The 23,036-nt window shown below is 45.1% G+C and overlaps 1 protein-coding gene across 6 annotated transcripts in view; it reads right to left on the bottom strand.

The window, feature by feature from the left end:
• The window catches only part of GRIA3 (glutamate ionotropic receptor AMPA type subunit 3), a 148,092-nt gene that overhangs the window by 7,221 nt on the left and 117,835 nt on the right, over window positions 1–23,036 (bottom strand). For 5 of the 6 annotated variants that reach the window (XR_004242982.1, XM_032123645.1, XM_032123641.1 and 2 more), the window contains 2 exons: window positions 14,888–15,135; window positions 14,215–14,329 (listed from right to left, as the gene is read on the bottom strand). Coding sequence is in view for 5 of the 6 variants with exons in the window: in XM_032123645.1 (XP_031979536.1) it covers window positions 14,215–14,329; window positions 14,888–15,135 (363 nt within the window). In the remaining variant the exon portion in view is untranslated. The remainder of the gene's footprint in view (window positions 1–14,214; window positions 14,330–14,887; window positions 15,136–23,036) is intronic. The other variant, XM_032123646.1, reaches the window with a different exon arrangement.

Genomic DNA, 23,036 nt, shown 5'->3' with positions numbered 1-23,036 from the left:
CACTGCCAGCACTGCCAGCACTGCCTGCAGAGCTTTCTGGCTGTCCAGGCAGAGGCAGCACCACTCACTCCTGGCCTGCACAGGACTCAGTTTGACACCAGCCAAGATTTTATTTATATAAAATGGCTATTTTTAAGCAGCAGCTGTAATCTAATTAAGTATCAATCAGGGCTGGCTGTACACACTCAGCTGGACACAGCCAACGGGTGGCGGTGACAAGCCGCATGAGACAGACGATGTTTGCTGGCTCGGCGCTGGCAGCAGGCACGGAGCTCCTCCACCAGGAGCCAGCGGCATCCTAAAAAGCCAGCTGTGCTGCAGCTACGCCTGCATCTTCCTACAGGTAGGGCTGTAAAATATTAACGGGATCAAAGCACGCTCCGAGACACTGCCAACACCCTGGGGGTGGAGGTAACGCACCTGCCCCACTCAGTTACACCGATGGAGAGTGGCCAGGTCCTGGCCAAGCCACCACCATGGACCTTCTTGGGCAGCTGGGCTGTGTTGAGACCCCTGGTGACCCCCAGATGAACATGCTACAAGCAGCCATGCATACCTGCAATGCCAGGCAGTGAAAGCTCAGTGCCTTTACCTTCCCCTTACAAGCCCCAGCAGAGAGCAGGGTGAATTATTACTCAGAGAACACTACTCTAATTTTAAATTTCATTTAAAAACTATCCAATTTGGAGAGATTTTATGCAATACACCTCTCTGCTTTGAAAAGCATTGTGCAGCTGAGAATACACAAACAATAGGAAGAAGGTTATAAACACCTTTCCTCCTACCTGCATATTTTATTGTGCAAATTTTCCCCTCCCCCCAGTCCTATTCTGAACACTATTTTTAATTTGCCTGCCTTTGTAAACCCCATACGGAGTACTGAGAATTTGCATAACATCCAATACATTATAGATTAGCTTTCACAACATTATACAGTATTGGGAAATGAGAAGGCTGAATATGCTAATTAGGGTGCTTTATTTTTTTTAAGCCAAGATTGCAGCTAATTGAGCACACGCAACTGCCAAAAAAAAAAAAAAAAGACAAAGTAGTAAACTAAAATTATCTTAACTAAACAGATGGGAATTTGCCTAACCTGGGGTTTTCATTATAATTTGTCACAGCCCTGTTTGCCAGGTGAGGTACCACATTCCCTCAGCCTGAGTAGAAGAGAGGTGATTTGGTACATCCATCTGTCCTAGCATGAGGAGCTGAGTGGGATGGGCAGACAGGTGCCAAGGAGTCACTCCTTGCTTCAGGCCCACCCAGGCTTTGCTGGTGGAGCTGTCACCATGCCAAGGTGCTCTGGTGCTGGGGCTGTCCCCATCCTGCCTGGCACGGGGGCTGAGCAGGTGGCTGGTACCAGAGGGTGAGGTCGTGTATGGAGGGATCAGGGGAGGCAAGTCAGACATGAAAGAGTAGCTGATGCCTGTCCCTCCCTGCCTTGGCCTGTCCTGTCCCCCCCCTCCAGATGACCTGGAGATTTGCCTGAGCAAGATCCCAGCCTCCCTTGGCTCAGCTACTTTGCTAGGCAGGGCACTGGGAGGAACATCTTGTACCTGAGCGAGGACACCCTCTCAACATGCAAGAAAAGGCACCAATTTGTGAAGCACAAAATGCAGCTTGTTTCTTCAAAGTCCTAAGGAACAACTTTGCCTGCTTCCAGGAAATAAATCCCAAAACCTCCTAATGCATGAGCTGCTTCCTTCACAGCAGGATTTGAGCAACTTTATGGTGAGAGAAGGCATGATGCCTCTGGAAGCCCTGGTCCAGCACTTCATGAATGCAGTATGAGCTGGTGCGGGATAGACTCCTCAACTCCCAAATTCCCAAGATAAGTAGATATATTGGAAAGTGAGCCTGGCTGCTGAGATTTTCCAATTGCTCATCTCTGAGTAGCTGTCTAGCCTGGTTCAATTTAACAGTCAGAGTCAGTCATGGCTTTGGCTGAGATCCTGATGGAAGTGCAGAGAACCATGTCTGGATCCTGGCATTTTTCGCTGAGTGCTCAGCAGTGCCCATGGAACATGAATCCTCTGTGTCACCCCTCAGCTCACACCCAGCCAGTCCCAATGGTGTCCCTTGGGCAGTGCCCGTGCCAGAGCTGTGCCTGTGCCAGCCAGTCCAAAGCCACCAAGTTGCAAAGTGTTCTGTTGGTTGTTGTAGAGGGAATTGAAGGGTTCTTCTAGGAGTGATGGCTGCTGGGTCTAGGAAGGGGATTTTTCGTAGCTTGGCCTGGCACTGCTTGTCTGAGAGAGGATTTTAAAAATTGCCTGAGAGGCAGAGGAATGGAGACACTAAATGACTTGTCTGGGTCCCATGGGAAGGCTGTGTCACCAGCCACCTACTTCTTTCACTGTCCAGCTCAGAAGATAATTTCCTCATTTTCTGGGGCTCTGTCTCAAAAGACTTCCATTTCCTTGTCTTTTTCTTGGGATAATTTTGTGCTTTCCAGATGGTTTTTAAAATCATGTTGCTGTTGTTTGGCTGTATGGGATATCCTGTAAAGTCCTCAGCCCTTTCTTAGCTGGATTCCACTGTTTTTCCATGCTTTAATTTATGATGGGATTCTTTTTCATCTCCCCTATGTGATTTCCAGACCTCTCTGTTAGTTTGGTTGCTTTGATAAAAGTAAAATGTTCAGAGGTTTGAGAGCTTGTGTTCTCTTGTTGTGCTCTGTATGCCAAGAAAACGAGGTGAGGCCATTTGGACTGGGATGTTAGCATTTTTGGATGCCACAGGATGGTATTCTTGTCCAGACAGTTGCAGTGGTTTTTTCCTTCCCATAACTGAGGGATTTTGTTGTTTCCTTGCTTTTGCTTTTCATCCAATATATCTGAATCATCCAGGCATAAACCTGTGAGTTTGGTTCTCTTGGGCAGCTCTACCAAACCCTGCTAAGATTTTTTCTACAAATGACTGGAAGACTTGAGTTTAGAGAAACAATACCAGGAGCCTCATATGGGATAGTACCACCCTGAGAGGCAAATTAAACCATCTGCTACTGTAAGATCAGTGCCCACCTATTTTATAGGCTTTACAGAGGCTGCCACAAACATGATCTTATACCTTGACAGAAGTGGGTTTTATTGGTGTTTCAGCTGTTTGATTTCTCTGCCACGCTATTAGGAGACTCCATTCAGGTGCTGGCAGCATAACCTTCCCCATTTCAGCCATCAGCTACTGCTAGAACACAAGCTGTGCCAGTCTTTTTCCAAATTTAATATGGCACCATCCCAAAGGGAACCTCCTCTTCCTTTTGCTGTGTGGCCCTGGGGCCTCTTCCCTGCTGCACTTCAGCCCGTCTGGGTGCAAGACACCAACCACGGAAGCTCTTTGCACCCTTTGTTGCTGGTGGTCCCAGATGACAGGATGATACTGATGGAGTGAACTGATTTTTGAAAAACAAAATCATTAAAATCTCACCCCTGAGCTGGGTCCCCAAAGCTTCAGTTTCAATTTAAAAACTTGGGCCACCTCTCCCTCAAATTCAGGAATTGCTACAGCACTTTTTCATGCAGGTTGATCCTGTACAAAATATGGCATTGTTTCCAAGATGAGTATGTTCACCATGCAGATGCTCCTTCTCAGAAGATGGAGCTGCTATATGCTCTTTGCAGAGCATTTATCACATTTATATTGCAGTATTACCTGTCTTCCATTCATGCAATTAATACGGAAAAGAGGGAACACAATGACTCAGAAGCCATTTGTTCTCTCCTCCTCTCTTTGAGAGAGCCTTACCTGTCTGAGCGATTTTTTGCCTTGCCTCCTCTTACCAAAGCCCCAGTTTCAGGTTAGTTGCAGTAAATTTTATCTCCATTGAGAAAACTGGTGGTGTTACAATATTTCTTTCTGGCCAGAACAAGCTTGAAGTAGAAGACAAGTAAATTAATCATTCAAGAAGTAGATCTTTATTAGTCCCAGAAGTGGGAAGGTAGAACTTCTGACCCTCTCAAATTATAAATCATAACAGGTTTTTAGTGCTTGATTAATGACCTTTTAGGTTACTTGTCATGATTTCACCAGCACCTATTTAAAGAAGATAACCCCAAACCAGATGTTCCACCTACTGCCATCACTGACTTCTACCAGACACATGCCCAGCAGGCTGCAGTCCCACATGTGACTGCAAAAGCAGGCCAGGCTGCTCCTTTTGGCAGTTGGGTTCCAGTTACGGGCCATCATGTTTGTGTGCTAGTGCAGCAAACAGGACCCTTTCCTGAACAAACTTGGACTGCAGTGAAGAGTCTGAGCAGTTTCTTGGAAAAGTGCTGTTAATTTATGAAAAGAACATTGCGATCTTGCCAGGAAAGGGCCATTTTCCAGGAAAGATGCCAGTGCCTTTGTAGCCAGTGTTTGGGTTGGTCCTCACAAGTCGCAGCAGGCGATACAAGGAGCTGGTGACCACTAGAGTTGAGAATTGGGAACAGAAGTCACTTTAGGACTTGAACATCTCACCCAATAATCTATAGGCTTTTTTCAGCTCTGTCTAACTGGTGTTCAAGTGGCATGAAGTCTCAGCAACGCTGTAGTTATGTTTATTACTTGCAATCCATAAAGATTTAAGTGATGATTGCAACAGCTTTGGATAATTCACATCCCATTCAATGCTCTAATGGATGTAATATAAATGTTATATCCGAACCCAATCACTGCCAAGGAGAGTGAATGAACTCGGCAGACAGCACACTGTTCCTTCAAACCAGATGAACCATTGCTCAGAATTCATTTAGAATTTTTAGATGCAATCTTTCAGAAAAGCAAGCTGCAAAGTAAAGGTGTAACAAGCACGGCTCTTCAAAGCACCAACTAAAGGGCTTCCTTGGGGCGGCACAGGATGGGGAGGGCAGTGCATGGGCTGCACTGAATCTCCCAGGCAGTGGGACTGCCCATGGGCTGCTCTGGCACCTCTCACTACCTGGGTTTTACAGTTGCAAGTGTTCCTTCTCCCACCATCAGCTGGTTCCTGATTTTCTGTGGAGTGGTGTACAGGGTACGGTGTGGCATTTTCACAGCAGTGTTGCTTGCAGCATCTTGAGAGTCCAAATGTAGCTTTTTGGGGGTAGAGGGTAAAAAAATCACCCATGAACTTGAAGGAAGATCAGCATTGAGAGCTCTTCTCTGGTCCTTAAAATATCCTTTCTTCACTTGTGCCTGGGGCTGAGGCTCAGGATAGCAGAGCACAAGCTACAGCAGACCTGATCAGCACTTCAGCCAGGGAGGGATGCCCAGCTGGCTCAGGAGATGTCAAACACTGGGAAAGAACTCCAACCACTGCAGCTTCACTGCTCATGAGTGGTCCCTGCACAGGAGAGCTCCACAGGCCTCTGCAGTGCTACTTGGCCAGGATATCCATGTCCCCAGCAGCAACGGAGAGGGACGTGGGTGATCTCACCCAGCAACAGAGAGTTCATTTAGAGGTGAAGCTAAGAAATTTAAGGCCAGTGGCAGCGGGGATCCTTCTCACAAAGGCAGATGGATGCTGGCTCCAAACATACAGCAAATATGGTCACCAGGAGAATTGTCCTTTGCTAACAGCCCTGTGTACTTAACGCTGCATCTACCACAATGCGCAATCCTGTGTGGTCACCAACAGGCCCCTGTTCATTTTTCCCAGCAGTACAACAGCAGACAACAAATTCCTCTGGTTGGAGAAGTGTTGTGGAAATGCAGGCACACATCACTTGGGATGTAGCACTTACAGCAAGGCTGTTCGTGACTCTCTGCACCTTGGTACTGGCCCTTTGGGTGCACAGGAGAATGCGAAATCACAGTGCCAAAGACAACCCTGGCCTTCAGCTGTGTCACACTGCATGGCATAGAACAGTTGTAAATCTGGTCTAGTATCTAGCTAGGCCAGATATATTGCTGATTTGTGCCATCAAAGCAACAGAAAGCCACAGGAGGCGTCTGGCAAATCTGTCCTTCCTAAGAGTGCAAATTGTCTCTCCTAATGAAGTGTGACATCCTGCCTCTGCACGAGAATGCTGCCCTGGCCAAGCCCCATGGTCAGAGCAAGGGCTCGACCTCCACAAATGGCTCATCACCCTCCTGTCCAAATCTCAGTGATGTGAAGGAGGCGAGAGTCCATGGTGGTACCAGGTCTTGGTTAGTACATTATAAAGTGGTTTTTTACTTGTTTTATTATTATTTTTAAAAAACCTTGTTTTATAATTAAATAATCCCTGTTGGTTTTGCCTAATCCTTTTAGTTTAGGAATCTGACATATTTAGAGCACTCTCACTTCTACGGCAAGAAATGTTTTCCTTTGTTCCTTATGACCAGAGCTGTCCTTGCTGGCTGGAACATCCCTGGGATTGCTGACATCAGCACAACCCAACCAAAACCGTTATAACATCAAAGAGTTCAGATGTTAAACACTTGGGTTTCTAAAATCCACCTCACAGTGTCAGAGAAAGGCAAGTGGAATAAGGTGTAAGCATTTTCTAAATCCAAAATGCTTCCTAAAATCCTCTTGGGTAAAACTACTGAAAACACTGTTCCTGCTGGTGTCACTGGCTGATCTCCACTAACCTCAGGGGAAGCAGAGAGGGCAGCTTGCTGTAGACATGTGGGACAAATCAGGTTTACCAAGCTCCAAGAGGCAAATACCTGAAGAGTATAGAGATTACAGAATAACAGAATATTCTGAGCTGGAAGGGACCCACAAGGACCATTGATTCCAGCTCTTAAGTGAAAGGCCCATAAAGGGATTGAACCCTCAACCTTGGTGCTATCAGCACCCTGCTCTGACAACTGAACTACTCTCAGTGTGACCCTGAACAATGGCACTACTGCCTGGCACTGCATCCAGCCAAGCAGAGAAATCCCTCACTGCCACACATCACACTGAACCACCAGCCTTACCCCATCCTGCTGGCAGAAGGAGGGGAGGTGATGCTGAATGGGGCCTCCAGTCCTGTTGACTGAAGCTGAGGGGGCCCAAAGGCAAGTGGCCACTGCTGCATCCCTGAGCCAGCCAGCACAGGTACACAACTGTGCAGGGACTGAGAAAGGCAGAAATCAAGCCCAGGCTCTCTGCTTAATTTGACAGGATACCATAAAAAAATCTCACTAACAACCATCTTGGTATCATTAAAATATAAAGATAGAAACAATCTAGGAAGATACACCAAATCCAGCACTACTCTCTAAAGGGCATCGCTTGAGGTTAAAGACCCATCTAAATCAAATAAGGCACTTTATTCCCCCAAGCGGTATAAATCCCAGCCTGATCTGTAACTATTGAATGGACTTTTTGTCAGATCTTGTTACTGAGATAACTTCTGAATAGATGCAAAACCTGTGGGTGAATGCATTGTCCAAGGGCTCTGCTCTTGCTCAGATCAGATCCATCTGCCTGTTGCAATTTACGAATTTAGCAACATTTCTGTGCCATGACTTCATGTTTTGCAACACACCCACACGTGAGGGATGGGGAAGACTTTGTTTGGAAATGGGCTTGTTATAAAAACCCACTATGTTTGTTTAAAGACTACAGTTCCCTGGTACCACAAGCAGGAGTGAAGAGCCCTGAAAATACAGGCATAAACCCATATGGTCAATCCCTGTTCCTTCTTGTCAATCACTGTTTCCTACCTTCTGTCTCAAAAAGTGAGCTTTGGTATTCCACACTGAATATTTAATATTCAAGGAAAAAAATGCAAAAAGCACCAGGCGTTTCTTCTTTAAGTAATGAGCCCTTGGTTGCTCTTTGCTACCATTTCAGACCCACACCACTTTTTCCCTGTCCTGTGTTACCAGCAGTTGCACATCTCCAAGATTTAACATTTGAGGGATTGAAATGCTTTATGGGTGGGCAGAGGAAGGGATAAAAGTGAAAGCCATGTAGTTTGAAAAGACAAAGAGCTTGCAAAATTAGAAAATTAAAACTCAGCACTTCAAGCCCTATATATCCCCAAACCACCGAAGAAATATGCTGCATGTTGATGGCTGGGGTAGTGCTTGGAGGCAGAGCAATAAATCCCCTGGCAGAGGATGTTGTTTTTCCTCAACAGCAGAGCCAGAAGCAGTTCCCTTTGCTCAACGCCCCAGGGCCCTGAGTGCTGGTGAAGAGCATCCTGGGGCTGCAGCTCCCTGGCTGACAGGGGATGGGTTTAGTTCCTACTGAGCACTCAGTGACTGCAATAGCTCTCCATAACAGAACTTTGTTATAGTCTCCATTATTGGGCAGGAGTAACCTGCCATTACAGTTTGGAGCATCCAGTGTATCCTTGAAGAATCTGAAGCGTTTTTCCTTTGGTCACCAGGTATACATTTTAAATTAGGGTGTTTGAATGAGCATATGATGTCATTGCAACATCTATACACACTCTGTGCACACCTCTACAGAGCCAGATGTGTTACCAGCTGAGGCTGCAAGTTCCTCTGCCCTTTGCAGAGTTTGCAGCCTGTGTTTGGCAGCAGCAGCTGTCTCAATGAAAGTATATTTACATGTTTCATAAATGTAGCTCAAACAAATTAAACTCTGTACTAACAGGATTATAATTTAATAGAACTGCCAAGTGCTAATGCAATAATACACGCCAATTGGATTAGGAAGTACAAGCAATAACAAGTCACTGTGCTCATTCACAGCAGTACCTGACACGTGAGGTATGGATATGGTGAGAGGGTGGCAGGAAGAGCAAAGGCGGGCAGGTGCCCAACATCACACTCAAACCTACATCATCTGAAAGAGCGGCATGGACCTTTCCTGTTATTGCTTGGGTCCTTTCTAACCTGGATGGGTACGAGCAAGAGACTCAACTTACCTTGCATGCCGGCTATCCCCTCACCTTCTCCTTCTCTTGTCTCTAGACACATCCATTTTCCCCCTTGTCTTTATTTTCCTCTTGAAATGGCTTCTTCTGTGACTCCTGCTCTTGGGTCCTCAGCAGGCTGCAGGTAGGTGCTGCTTAGTCCAAAGGCTACACAAGACATTCAAAGAACAGCTACATCGTGTGTACAAAAGCTAGAGGCGTTCAGCCCACAGTTACAGTGCCGGCGAGCACAGAGAATTCCACAGAACAGCACAAGCGCCTGTGTCCATGTGGGCACATTGCTGAAACATTAGAGCCACTTTGAAGAAGGGCATTTACTTTTCCCTTTGTATGGTAAATGACAGCAGTTACTCTTGAAGAGAAACAACCAAGCCCAGACCCCCAGGGAGATGTTCAAAGGAAGGGCCCTGCTCCTCCTGCTGGGAGCTCCACTTTCAGCTGCTGGTTTTCCTTTTTTCCTTTCCCAGTACCACAGAGCCTTCTGCCTTGACTTTCCCCATACTGATACTTACAGTGCAGGATAAATGACTCATGCAAGCAATCTATGGAAATTAACTGTTAAGCACCACAAATATTATCAAAAGGAGTGCGCAATTAACAAGTCTTTCCTTAAGATTTCTTGTGGCCATAAAGGCATGACATGGTGTCCCTGCACAAGCCCTACGTCTGTCACAATTAATGCTGCACAAACAGGTCTCCTTGCACAGTCAGGTCTTGAGTTGGCTTCGGCAAGGCAGCAAAGCCAGTCTCCATGATGCTAAAGGTTATACTGGCAAAATTAAACAGTTCCCAATTCTTGGACACCACTGGTTCAGGGTCCACCAACTCCTTCCCAGCACAGGCAACCTACTCTATTCAAATTATTGTACTGAGTCTCCCAGTTCCATTTCCAGGAAAATACCCTCAACAATCTGCACAACAGCACTGTCATTTCTGCAAACCAGAGCAGGCTCTCTGCCCTTCCTGGCAGTGCTCTAAGTGAGATGCTCCAATGAACTCCTAGAGCATTAAGACTTCATCACTGGCACAAAACATACACAGTATTATTTCCTAATATGCTATAAAGTAATAGCTGTCAATTAAACTGATATTCTGGTGTCTTCCTTTTAAAGCATTATTTTGCTTTGTCACTAATTTGCACAATACAATAATTTCATAATACTTTCCCAACTCCGAGCATGAATTAACTCTGTGTTACTGTCACTGGCTCTGATCAGTCATTTTATCTTTTTCCAGCTCATAACCCAGGCCTATAGAATGGATGACAAGGAAATTCATGCTGATGAACATAATTTCAAACAAATTGCTCAAATAAATCGTGCTGCATCTTTTTAAGATAGCCATTTCTCCAAATGTTCTCTTTTATGCACGACATGTTTGGCAGTGGTGCTCTTTAGGCATCAGGTATCATCTAAAATAAAGCATAACAGATTTCTTCTAAAAATATGCCACTTAAAAAAATCATGCTGCAAATGCTAATGGCTGTGCTGAAAATGTATCAAAGCAAAACAGCACACAGACATGGGGGAACAGATCCCATCTGCTACTGGCCACACAGCTCCAAAGGGCTTGGGAATGGGATATTGTATGGAGCACAGCTCTGAGGGCAGAACTCAACTATCACACTGGAAAAGTAATTCTATGATTTAAAAAAAAGTGGAAAATGAAATAATATTATATTGCATGTCATTTCTCTGATGTACTCCAAAAGAGGTATCAGCCTAAAGAAGAATACATTAAAGAAATTAAGTCAAATCATTAGCAAGGAATCTTGGCATGTGAAGTTGGTGAGAAGCTGCATTCAAACATTCTCCTTCCATGTTAGTTGTCATTAAATGTTATCGTGAAGGTATAAGAATACAAGAAATCTATCAACTGCAGAACTATAGAAATTTATCTTAGCAGAAAATTGTTCTTATGCAACTGAATAATTAGTTTCACTTAAGTCACTCAGCCTGTGACCGCTGTCTACATCCCCTTTTGTCTAATTCTTGTTAAATTCCTATTCAGCCATCACTCAGCTCCAAGATTATAGGATTGTATAATAAACAAAATAATTAGTTTCCAGATTTGTAATACACTGCAACTTATTTCCTGTAATATGTTTTTTTTAAAACTGCTATTTTGTATTCTCTCACGATTGAGAACTCAGCTTGCAGGTATAAGAGCATTTGAAGGGAGGATAATTTTGCCATGAAACTAAATTCATGCTCAGTTAGGAGGACTAAGTGAACAAGTTTTGATGCATGTGCCAGAACGTCTGCACCAGCCAAGTCAGCCCACATGTATTGACATGCATCCCAGAAAAATTACATATGGGTGGAGCATGTTCCCCTTCAGACTCGTTAAATAAGGACCACTACCGAAATGGGGTAATTCCCTTTGCCAAGGCAGTACCAACAGCTAAGGCACTACAGAGCACACTGGCACCCTCTGCTCCACACCAGCACTGGCACAGACTGGTAGCACCGAAAACACAACACATCAGCTGAGGCCTTTAAAACAAGCTCATTAAAATGGCACAATCTCTTTAGTCTTGAATTACAAGTGAACCCCAGGAGCACAGAATGCCCACAGGCCTAACCTTACACTCTCTGTAAACCAACAGATTCAAAACCCACAGAAAGCCAAGTGAATACCCTTTCTTTTTCCTGCTGCAAGACTCAAAATTAATCCTTGTGAAAATGGAAGTCACTGTTTAATTTTCCAGTGACAATGAAGATCTGGTAACAAGAGATGAACTCACAACTCAGAATTATTCCTCTCCAAGCACAGGCACACCACATGAGAGACCGGAGGGAGGACGAGCACGGCGGAGGTGACCGGGTCCTTTGCAGTACAGTGATGGGCACTGGCACAAGCAAACAGGCTCATACTTACCTCTGGCTTTCAGTGTGAGCTAAAATATCAGAGTCACAGAGGAATTTAGCTGGCACCACCAGTCTGACATGACTCACACCTACACACAACCCATTGGCAGGAGGTAGGAGGAGGCTGATTGCGGACTTGGGGCAGTGATTTCCCAAGCCTGGGTCTCTACTGGGGAAGCTGAGAGAGGAGTCTGTCAGCTCAGCCAGTAGAGAGAGCTGCCCCGAGTGAGCAATGGTAGCCATGAGATGGGGGGCAAGGTCTGCTATCCCCACTTCAGGCGCCTTCACCACCCCATCCTGATTCCTCCGGTTGCTGCCTCCTTTAAGGTAAAATGGAAAAAAATAACAGTTTTGAAGTGACTCCTCTGAATGCTCTACAAATGAAGCTGTGTTCAGATGAACAATTAACTGGAGAGATGGGATGAAATGACGAGGGCAACTTCTGGTGGAAGGACAGGGAGGAGAGAGTGGCCAGCGAGACTCTTGGAGCTGTAGTGCACAGAGGGCAGCACCAGAGCTCATCTTTCCCCAGAGGGCAGCGGGGCTCCTGATGGGCTGGGGCAGGGCCTGGCCTGGCCAGCGATGGGGGTATGCTGGGAAGGCACTGCCCGTCTGCTGCGACGCCGCACTGCAACCTGCAGTACTCAGCGCCTACAGAACTACCTCAAAGGAAAAGCTACTTTGTAACAAAAAAGCCCTTTGATTTATCACCTCTAGAAACGGCCACTAACCCCTTCCCCGCCTCCCTCAGCTTAGTCTTCTCTGGGAGGTCTTCTACACCCCATGTTCTCCTCTCTGGGGACTTCCGGAGCTGAGCTGTGCCCCAAGAGCTGATGACTATAGCTTAAACAAGTTCTTCACCACAGCATGTTACAACAAACTGCAGAAAGACATCACTTTGAACTAAACCAGCAAAACACACATTATTGTGTTTGCACCCCTTCCCACTTCTCTGGGTACCAACTCATCACAGCACCCCAGACTCCACTCCCTCAACACTGCCTGACAAATAGACAGCATTGCTCTTTGTAAAACATCTTCCAGTACAAGCAAAAATAGAAGGATGGCCCTGCCCTAATTATGACCATTTAAAAAGCCCTCTTTAGTTTCCTTAGGGCTGTAAGTGTTATTGGCTGGGTTTAATTCAATGAACTTGAAGCGATGAAGTTCATTGAAGCTGGTTTGTATGAAGAGTTTTCTTTCAGGAAGGCAGCATTAGACAATGAGCTGCCGGATCCCAGGAGGATATTAAACTTTTAATATACGGGCAAGTATGACATATAAAAATGTTCTGTGAAGGATAAGCAGCAGAGCTAAAAAGCATAAAAAAGCTTGTGCTCATCTCCAGGCCGCTGCTGAGCACTGCAGACCTCCAGCTATTGAATCAACCCAAATTTGAGAGCTATTCCTTCCTTTAATATTACACAGCGGCTTTGCTAACAGCAGACATGACGAGCTGAGCAATTTCCTATGTAGCCAACTGTATGCAACTCTTATTAATAGAATGCAGCAGTCATTGCAGTAATTGTCCGAAACTGCAGTTTACTGTTATTATTGATTTTGGACCAAATCTGAAGCATTTTTATAGGAGAAATTAGGAGTTATTGTTCCCTAAAGAACTGGTTTTACTAGATGTAGGAGAGTGTCACTACAAAAATGAATTTCAGTACTTTTCAGTGTAACAGTGTCATTTAAATTAATTTTCTTGGTAATTCCTGCACCCAAGGTGACCAACAGTACCCAGCCAACTCTAGCTACAGCTTATCCTCACTGGGTTAAAGATTGCAGAAACTGCCAGTCCTACAGGGCAAAGTTGGCAAGAGGAAAGCACACTGGCTAACTTTTGCCAACACATGAGCTCATTGAAGCAACTTTGTGAAGGTACACTACAGGCTCCCTGGAAGGCTGGGAGGAGCCTCAGCTCAGCAGAAGGCAGTGATAAGGTTACCACAGGAGCCAGATTTGAGTCCCTATCTGTACCAAAGTCATGTCAAACACAGATACAGGGCTCCTGCATAGGAGAGTGCAGAAGACTGGTCAGTGCTGTACAAAAGGTGATATTTGAATACTCCAGGCAAAATTTCCAAAACCTCCCCAAAAGGGCAAAGGAAGCAGGAGTCCTTTCACCTCCAGGTCTGTGCTGGCACAGCTGGTCCTGGCAAAAAAAAGCCTCATAAACCCCACTCTGTATCGCAGCTAAACCATGGATGAGACCAAAGCCTTGGCCTCAGGGGTTGGGATGGCGGCCAGAGGTGATCATTGGTTTCTTGACAGTTACCTCACTGATTTACTCTGCGAAGGTCCCACCAACACTGGACTTTCTATCTGTTAGTTAAATAAGGTTTCCATGCTCGAACAAACCTGTTGATGATATTAAATAAGACCATTTCTTTGAAAGAGCTACTGAGTAAGAAAATTGCTTTTTTTTTCCCACCACAGTTAGTGAAATAGTTTTCATCTGCTTTCTTTTTTGAGGTTTTTTTTCTTGAGAAGCAAAATAACAGCCTTGCCGATTACTCTTTGCTAAGGTACCCGATTGTGGTGACATTGAGGCTGACCTTGGAGTCACCTCCCCCGCTGCCGCACTCTCCTTTGTCGTACCACCATTTGTTTTTCAATTTGTCCAAGAGGCCTTGCTCATTCAGTTTTAATACTGCCAGGTTAACAGCATTTCTTGAAACGATAAAACATAACTTGTAAGAAAAAATGCACAAATGCTTAGGAAATCGTAACGTATAAAAAAAGGAGCACAAGAGGACAAATTGGCTAAAATTTCACAGAACGTGGAGCTATCAAAATGTCTGTACAGCAAATACAGGGTTAAATATTGGAAGGTGGCATGGAGGATAACATTTGCTCAAAACTGAAGTGTGCGGGATGGGGAAACCGTCTTTGAGAAAAAAAGTAACAAGAACACCACATCATGCAGTTAACATTCGTCACATATGGCAGGTTAACTTGGCTTTTACCATTTAAATTGAAAAAGCCATTGAACTGTAAAATTAAAACAGCAACAAACAATCAGAGAGAACAACACGAAGAGAACACAAAAAAATGGATGCATTAAATAAATGAAACCATAATTTACCGTCTTATTTAACTCCATGGAATATTGAAGATTTTAAACTTTTAAGTTACCTCAAAATCCACAAGAAAGAAAATGACAACACAATACATCAGGGTAGGTGGAATACTATAACAACATGGATATTGTTATATTATTCCACCCACCTTAATGCTGAGCCTTTGGGGGTTGCTACACCATAGCCCTTGGAATCCAGGTTGCCTCCAACTTTCATGGTGTCGCAGGGCTTGCGCTGCTCGATGTACTCGTTCATCGTGGACTCCAGCAGGAAGGCAAACTTCCCCTTGGACTTCCGCACTCTCGCCACCCCATCCGCCGTCGTCTTGGTGAACACTGAGGGCTCGGCCGACTTCATATATGACCACATTTTCTCATAGACAGCTATTTTTGACCTCTGGGAGAGACGAAAGGAGGGAAATGAAGAGTCATGTCAGCAAGACTGAGCTCCTTGGGCTTAGCTGGCTTAGAGGTACAATGACACCCTGTTTAGGGCTAACAGATAAAAAAAGTCAAGGTAGCTTGGAGAGAGATACATTGCCCCCTGATCAAAGACCAAACCACAAAATATTTGGGGAGGGAGAAGCATACCTCAGACATTTATTCTACTGATTGCTGGCAGCCTTGGAATGAGCAACGGTGTGTGCCCATCCCAGCCTTGGCTTCTGCTCTGTGCTGGGTTTATCCACCCGTGTGCTGCTCTGCTACTGAGCCAGAGGGATGATGGGAAATCCCAGCTCATCCATCATGGCCAACAGAGGCAAAAGGAGCCTCTCCTCTTCGCACAAACCCTCAGCATTGTTTTTTACACTAACTGCAGCCAGGAAGGGCTGACATTTGCTTATTACAAGTTTTCAGAAAGGCAGGAGTGTGTTTTTCACAGTGGCGATGGCAGGTCTATGATACAGGAGACCATGACATTCTAGTGGCTGCCAACAGAGATGCTCAAACAAGGGATACAAATAGTAACTACAAAACCTTTTGTGAATCAATAGTCAATTATTCAAAATTTGGTTTCCCATTTTCCTAAAAGACAGCAAATACAAATATTAGCAATAAGCTGAAAAAATCACTGGTTAACTGCCTGCCAACCCTCTATATTTTTTCCTGATTTCCCTGTTTTGAGACTGAGCAAACCCTAACAGCCTCTAGCTCAGCATACAAGCTTTGTAGACCTGGAAATGTTGAGAAATGTGTTACTTCCCCTTCTCCCTCTTCCCCAGCAGTAACATTTAAGCCACCCTCAGATCTCAAAGCCACCTCCAGACTCTCAAGATTTTGTATCCTGGACTACCGGTTAAACTTTCCTGCTTCATCAACAGAAGGCAGTAATGCCAACTGCATTTCTCTGAAGTCTAGAAATCCCAAGGATTTATATAAGGCTTTCAGTCCAAGTTGTGGGTACCTCAAATTTATGCCTCCTACTCCTTGCCAGTTCCTTGTCCACAGCTTTCCTTGCAGAATAGGAATGAGGCAGGCAGTAGCTAAATCTAGTTCAAATTTAGCAAACTTGCGGTGGAAGACTGCTAATGCCCATCAGCTTGATGATCGAGACATGTTTCCTCCTCATTCAGGAAAATTTAATGCATTTTGAATAATGTAATGCTTAACAACCACCCTCCAAACACTTCACAGGGAGTAAGCCCTGCCTGCACTGCTCCTCAGATTAACATGCTCAGCTGGTGTTGCTACGGTGAATAGAGAGGAGCATGGAGGGCAGGATTTTATTTTAATTATCCTTCCTGATGAACTGAAAAACAACTGAAAATGCAAGCCAATTAAAATCAGCCCAACTGACAACAGGAAATCAGAGAGACAATAATACATCCCAGTTACAAGAGGAGCTGGCTGGTTGGTGGGTGTGAAAAACAAGCCAGAGAGAGCATCTCCTGGCTAAAGAGGGGCTGTATGGCTTTGTTTGCCCAGCACCAGGACAAAGAGGGATGTAAGTGGGGCCTGAAATGGTCCTTACACAGTTGAAAGAAGAAATCTGGATTTTCCTGACCTTCCCCTGCAACAGCAAACACCGGATAGCCTGAGATGAGGATGGTGGCTCTGAAGCTGAGTGGGGAGTGCAGCAGCTCAGCTCCTGGCAGGGAGCGCTGAGCCTCAGCTGACTGCAGGGCCATGGATCCTGCCCAAGAAGGGAATCTCACTGGGGCTCAGGGCCAGGCACCCATGGGCTGGCAGCCAGAACACCCTGATAGCCACTTTATCACTGCCTGCTCGAGGGGCCTTCTCCAAGCACGCTGAGCTGGCGCTCCTGCTTTTCCAACAACCCACTTAATCCATGTAGGCATTTCCACATCTCCTGCCCTTCTGGGAGCTGCCCAGGGCACTGCATGGCTCCCAGGCACCTGCCAGAGGGGCTGCAGGGATTCCAGGGATACCAGAACTGTCCCACGGTGGTGGCTGTCTCAGTGGCTGCTACCACCCCTGTGCCCTGGGGGCAGCAGAGCAGCTGTGCACCTGTGCAGGTGGCAGTGCAGGCAGTGTCCCAGGCACTGCCCATGGCCAGCCTGCCAGCCCTTCTTGTGCAGCTCCCCCGGGCAGAAAGGGAACATAGAACAGCCTGGTCAGCCAACACAGAGACTGCAGGAGCAGCGGCAATCCTGGCATGTTTTAGTTTCAAGGTTCTCTTCCTTACAACCTTCATCTTCTTTTAACATAAATAATACAAACACACCTGGCAAATTTATATTTGCAAATAGGCATCTAAGGGACAAAAGGAAGGTGGAAAACCATCTTCATGCTTTATACCTCTCAGTAACCTGAAGTTGTGAGCCTTCCGAATTGTGCATGCACTACATATGCTTTCGCTTGTTTTCCTCTGCAGAGTGTGCCTTTAATTACCCAGATAAACCAGAATTTCTATTCCTTTCAATCTTTTAACTCACACCTGAATACCTGTCAGTAATAAATTCTTTCCTACTCTTTCCAGCTGGCCTGACTACCTGAAAGCAATGGCCAGTATATCTGTGCATTGTTAATAATCACAGTTATGTGATGCGTGCCAACAGCACGCTCAGGGCTGCACGTGGTCCAAACAAAGCCCATTCCCTGCTCCAAGGGCAAAGGGTGAATATTACCATTCATGCTTCAGAAAATCAAATTCTACAACTGAAAACCTGATCTCCTTTCAACTTCAAAAAATGGCCTAAGCTTTATAGTCTGTTACCTTCATTTAATGCTTCTGGATGATGTAGTTAAAAATCAGTTCCTATTTCTATATGGTCATTGCCCATCTCTTCTTCTGCCAAGTGGGATTTTCATAATATCTTGTTATTATCGAATCAACTAAATAAGAATAGCAGTCTGATCTAGTAGAAGTAGACAAAAATTCAAGCTAGAAATGAACAAAGCATGTATTGACTGGGAAGGGTTAACATAAAATGCATTAGGTATGTGTTGGTTTTGGAGCACAGTCTGGCTGAGGACCCCAGGGGTCCTGAGAGAGAGGACCAGGGGTGTGACGGCCACTGAGTCCTGCTTGGTTAGTGCTGCTTTTTGCAGCCATTCACCTAAATTCATTTTAAGGTGAAAGTAATTACTTATGATGAGGCTTCTTGGAGAAAGGGACTGCCACCAGACGAGCTGTGATACCGGCACACACGCTCAGCAACGCTCAAGGGTGTTTTTTGCTCCTGGAGCCATATTTTAAACCTGCTCAATGCCATGAAACAACCAGTTGATTTAAGCTGGTCAAAGATGCAACGGGATGAAATGACAGATGGTATTTTTAGTAGGTATTTTCCTTTTTTTCCAATTTTCCAATTGCCTCAACAAAACCCAACCACCCCAGAAGCCCCTGAAAGACTTTTGGAAAAGAAAAATGTCTTTTCTTTCTAACTATAAAGCTCCGAATTCTGTGTTGAAAGAACATTCTTACCCATCTGTCCCCCTCTGCAGACATTCACACTGCCTCTCTCAGCCCCCCCCAGGAGTCTGACACCCATAAGAGGGGCCAGACCAGAAGCAACCACAGAGAAAGGATTTACACTCCAAAATAAGGCAAGGTCTGACAGATGTGCACTCTTGCTAGAGTTCAGTGGCAGTAAAACATTTTCCATGTCAATAAAGTGTTACTTTTAAAGACATACTTAGGGAAAAAAAAACCTTAAAAGCAAAGATTTAAGCTAATTCAAAGCCCGTAACTGCAGTAACTCCCTATGCTCTGCAACTCCTATTTCTTTGATATTGCTCTCCAGAAGTCTGCCACATGCATTTCCTCGGGATTTCAAGGGGATATTATTATAATTTTTTTCTTAACAGCAACATTTTCAGTGTTTCATCTAGGCCCTGAGACACATGAAAGCGTCTTTTCATTATTGCAGCCTTACTGCAGATATAAATAGAACTGGCCTTTGCTTTGTCAATAATGCTGGCTTTTTTTTTTCCTTCATTTGGATATGTTTATGCAAAAGTATGCTTTTGAGCCGCAAACACCACAGCCAAGGGTGCAGGCAGCTCCCTTCTGTGTCAGCAGAGCCAGCAGCTCTCGTGCCAAGGACTCACTTCACTTGGCCTGTTACTAATCGGCACCTAAATACACGTTGCTTCTGGGTAGCAACACATTCATTTGAAAAGAAGATGCCAATTCCATCAGTCCACAATTTTAACACTGTCTTTCGTTGTAATTCTCCTAGTTTTGATATGTGATTGGCTCCAGCAGTGAAATAAAAAATCAGCCAGAGTGTGCAGTAGCATCCAAAAGCATGGCCAGTCAGGGCTGGGTGAGTGATACAGGCATGGGAAGGAGGCAAGCTTGCCTCTCAGTTGCAGCTATTTCTTCAATCCATCCAACAACCAAAAAATCCAGCAACTACAAATGTGGCTCCAGCTGAGCCAGACTAGGTGCCTTGGTTTCACTTTTGCACATCCCAAATCACCTAGCAAACCCCAGCACATCTTGCACAATTCCTTGACACTGGTTAAATTTAGCTCTAAAATATGAAGCCTTCTCCCAGTGATCGAATTCCCTTCCCCCTCTGCAGACATCTGTCTCACACTTCTGCTAGAAGTGACACTGTGTCACCTCCTCCACTACTGAGTAGGGGTGAAGCTGTTGTGTTTGAAGGAAGCAACATTTCTCCTCTGTAGCTGAAGTATGTTACAGGGATGTCCTTTACCTATTTTAGAAAGTTTAGCTTTTCCTCCCACCTCCTCCACAACCTGCAGGTCTTCTTCAAAATGCCTCCTTGTGCACCCCATTGGGATATTTTATAAAAAATTACTAAAATGGTTCTTAACTTCTTATGACAGGCACAAGGAAGTGATTTCGCAGCAGTCAAGCTCATATTGTTCTCTTATAGGTGAGGGTTGTTGATCATCCAGTCACAAGCCAATTTTACCCAAATAAATTTTATTTTTAAAATCCATAAGATATTCTCTGTTTCATACTTTAAAAATTTTTAGATTATATTGATGTTAATTTTTTTACCTCTGCCTTCAAAACTAAGAGTGATAAACAAAGTGTAGCAAAATAAAAAAGCATGTGGAGCATCCTGAGCACAGCACACACATAAAGATGGGCAGTTACATCAATAAAGGTCCTAAAGCAGCAGACTTAACACTCTCCTCTGCTGCACCGGCCCTATGACTACATTATAGCTCCTTTACAAGGGAGATTTAAAGCCCTTAAGTCAGACAGATGCTGCTGATACAAAACACAAAGGTCCATACTAAAATCAGTGCAGGTATTTAATCTGAATAATAATGCTGCCTTTATACAGACGCACACCTCACTTTGTATAGATGCACACCTCATTGCAATGAACTTGGGCAGTTAAGTGTGAACTGTAGCTTCATTATCATCACTCATTGCTTTTCTTCCACGTGTGCAATTAGCTCTTCTGCAGCAGCTAATGAATCCAGGAGCTTATGAACCATTAAAAAGCAAGTTACTAAACAGGAATGAAAAAACTGCCAAGAGACTGCCTTGGTACCGCTGCTGCTGCCTGGCTTGGGCCCCACTGAGATCCACTGGGTTTAGGCAGTTGCTTGCTTGAACTTCTAATATGGCAAATTGCAATGGAGTGACACCACTGTGTTACTTGTTTGGATATGGCTTTGATTTGATGCCTTTCCACTCCCTCCCAAGCCTGATGTTGAATCACCCCTGGCACAGCTGCCTCTGGAGGGGAGTAAGGGACACTGGTGGGAGCCCCCAGCCCAATTCCAGTCCTGGAGCACATGGAGGCTAGCCTAATGATGATGCTACATAAGAACATGATAAATATCATTAATAAGGTCCCTCTGCCTGAGATTTCCAAGCTCTTTATTGAGAAGGTAAAAATAGGTCTCATGAAGGCCAGAGGGCACCATTAGTCCCCTTTCCCCAGTGAGGGCATGAAAGCAGAGATGTCATTTACTGAAGGTCATAGGGCAGAGTCTAATAGATCAATGTCACAGCTTTTAGCCACAGATAACTTGTGATGCCAGCAATTTACTTACCTATATGGACAGAAAAATCAATCCCATCATTACATGAACCTCTTGCTTTTATTACATTCTCGGCAGAAGAAAGTAGGTCAGGGCATTTCTCTTCTAGCAAGGCCAACCCCCAAGTCTACCAAATCCTACCCATGGTTTATGAATTTGTGGAATGCCACAGAAGAGCAAGGTTCAAGCACGCACATGTAAACTAGTCTGTATGTTTGTAGGAACACAAATCTTTGAGAGGGTATGCACACGTAAAAACACGGTGACTAATAATATTTTGCAGCCAAGCATGTGATAGGAGACATTGTCATGTTGGTTTCTTGCTCAAATGATTACTTATCCTTTAGAAATGGCATTTTTCTTTCCCAGTTGGGGCAAATGAAGCCCAGAGAGTGGAAGGATCAGGCCCACAAACCCCTGGGTGCTGCTTTTCTCAAGAATCCTCTATGTCAACATGAAGACAACTCCTCCATGGGGCTGAGAGATGGGGAGTCCAGCAAGGGGCTGGTGGAGGTGGTGATGGTGGAGAAGAACAGTCCACAGCAGCACTGTCCACCCAAAGAGCTGGGGAAACAGCCTAATAAAACCCCTCCAGGCTTCAGCATCATTAATTTTTCCACACCTGACATACACAGTGGCCCGATTACAAAAGAAAGTGTCTTACAGAAATAATACAATATTGTAGGAGTTGTGTTTTGAGACTTTCTCCCTGTGTATCATGGTCCTTTTGAAAGTGTGACCTTTGGCATCAGGTGGACGATGTGCTGTAGCTGCTTTAACAGGCACCTTTGCTGCAGCGAGCTCTGCTCACACAAACAGACAAGCAGAGAGTCGCTCCGGCTGCAACCAGACGTCGCTGACATGTCAGTAACAGTCTGAGCAGCAGAATGTAAATCAAGATTTTAAGACGTCCTTTCCTGGCACAACACTGAACTTCAGACTATATTCATCTCCTTGCTTTATTGCTGCCATCCATTCCTCCTTGTTGCAATGCTGATTGGGAAATTAAAATGAAAGTCTTTACCAGAGACAAGCTGCCTTTGTAAATCCTCTGTGACTCAGGGACAGAGCCAGCGCTCGGGCAGCGCTCACCCTGAGGAAGCAGTGCCAGGGGGGGTTGACAGGGGCTGGGTGGCACATGCCAGGGATCTGGACAGCTGTGCTGGGCGAGCCTGTCTGTCTGTCTGTCTGCCTGGGGAGCAGGAGCAGCACACACTTGAGCTGGCTGGAGGGAGGCTTACGTCAGCCTTCAGGCTAAGGGGCATCTTTCCAGCAGTGACATATTCAGCAGAGTTATCTTGTCTGGGCAACTGAGCAGCACAACCAGCCCTGCCCTGGATTTGGCCTGTAATAAATTAACAGAGAATGGCATTTCCAGCACATGATCTGAACACTGTCAGGTCTAATGAGTTTTCAGCTCCAGACAGAAAAGGCCAATATACAGGCAATGATGGAGAAATCCCAGCAGACTGCAAGAGGGGATGTTTCATATTCACATCATTAGAGTTTCTAAACCTTCATGTATTTTCTAATTATGCAAAAGTAACAGTAGCAGTGCTGTGAGTAATTTATCAGCACCCATGTATTTTAAATGAATCCCTAATAAGCATGTACTAATGTGACACAGCAGCATTACATAAAGTAGGAGAGACTTGAAAAACCAGGGTCCTCGCTGTCTTGAGCAATGTCATTATCATTATCATAGAGCTGCTCTCCAAAAAGTAGAGCTTTCAAACAGCAAGTGATTTTCCCCCCAGGCACTCTCTGCTTTGCCTCTGTGGTACAGACACAGTTACAGCATTAACCCACTGCGAGCTGCTGTGCTCGGCTTCCCACAGGCTGCAGCCCCTCTGTGTC

The sequence above is a fragment of the Corvus moneduloides genome, chromosome 14 (assembly GCF_009650955.1).
Source record: "Corvus moneduloides isolate bCorMon1 chromosome 14, bCorMon1.pri, whole genome shotgun sequence".
NCBI classification, from domain to species: Eukaryota; Metazoa; Chordata; class Aves; order Passeriformes; family Corvidae; genus Corvus; species Corvus moneduloides.
This window is presented reverse-complemented; position numbering and strand designations above follow the sequence as displayed.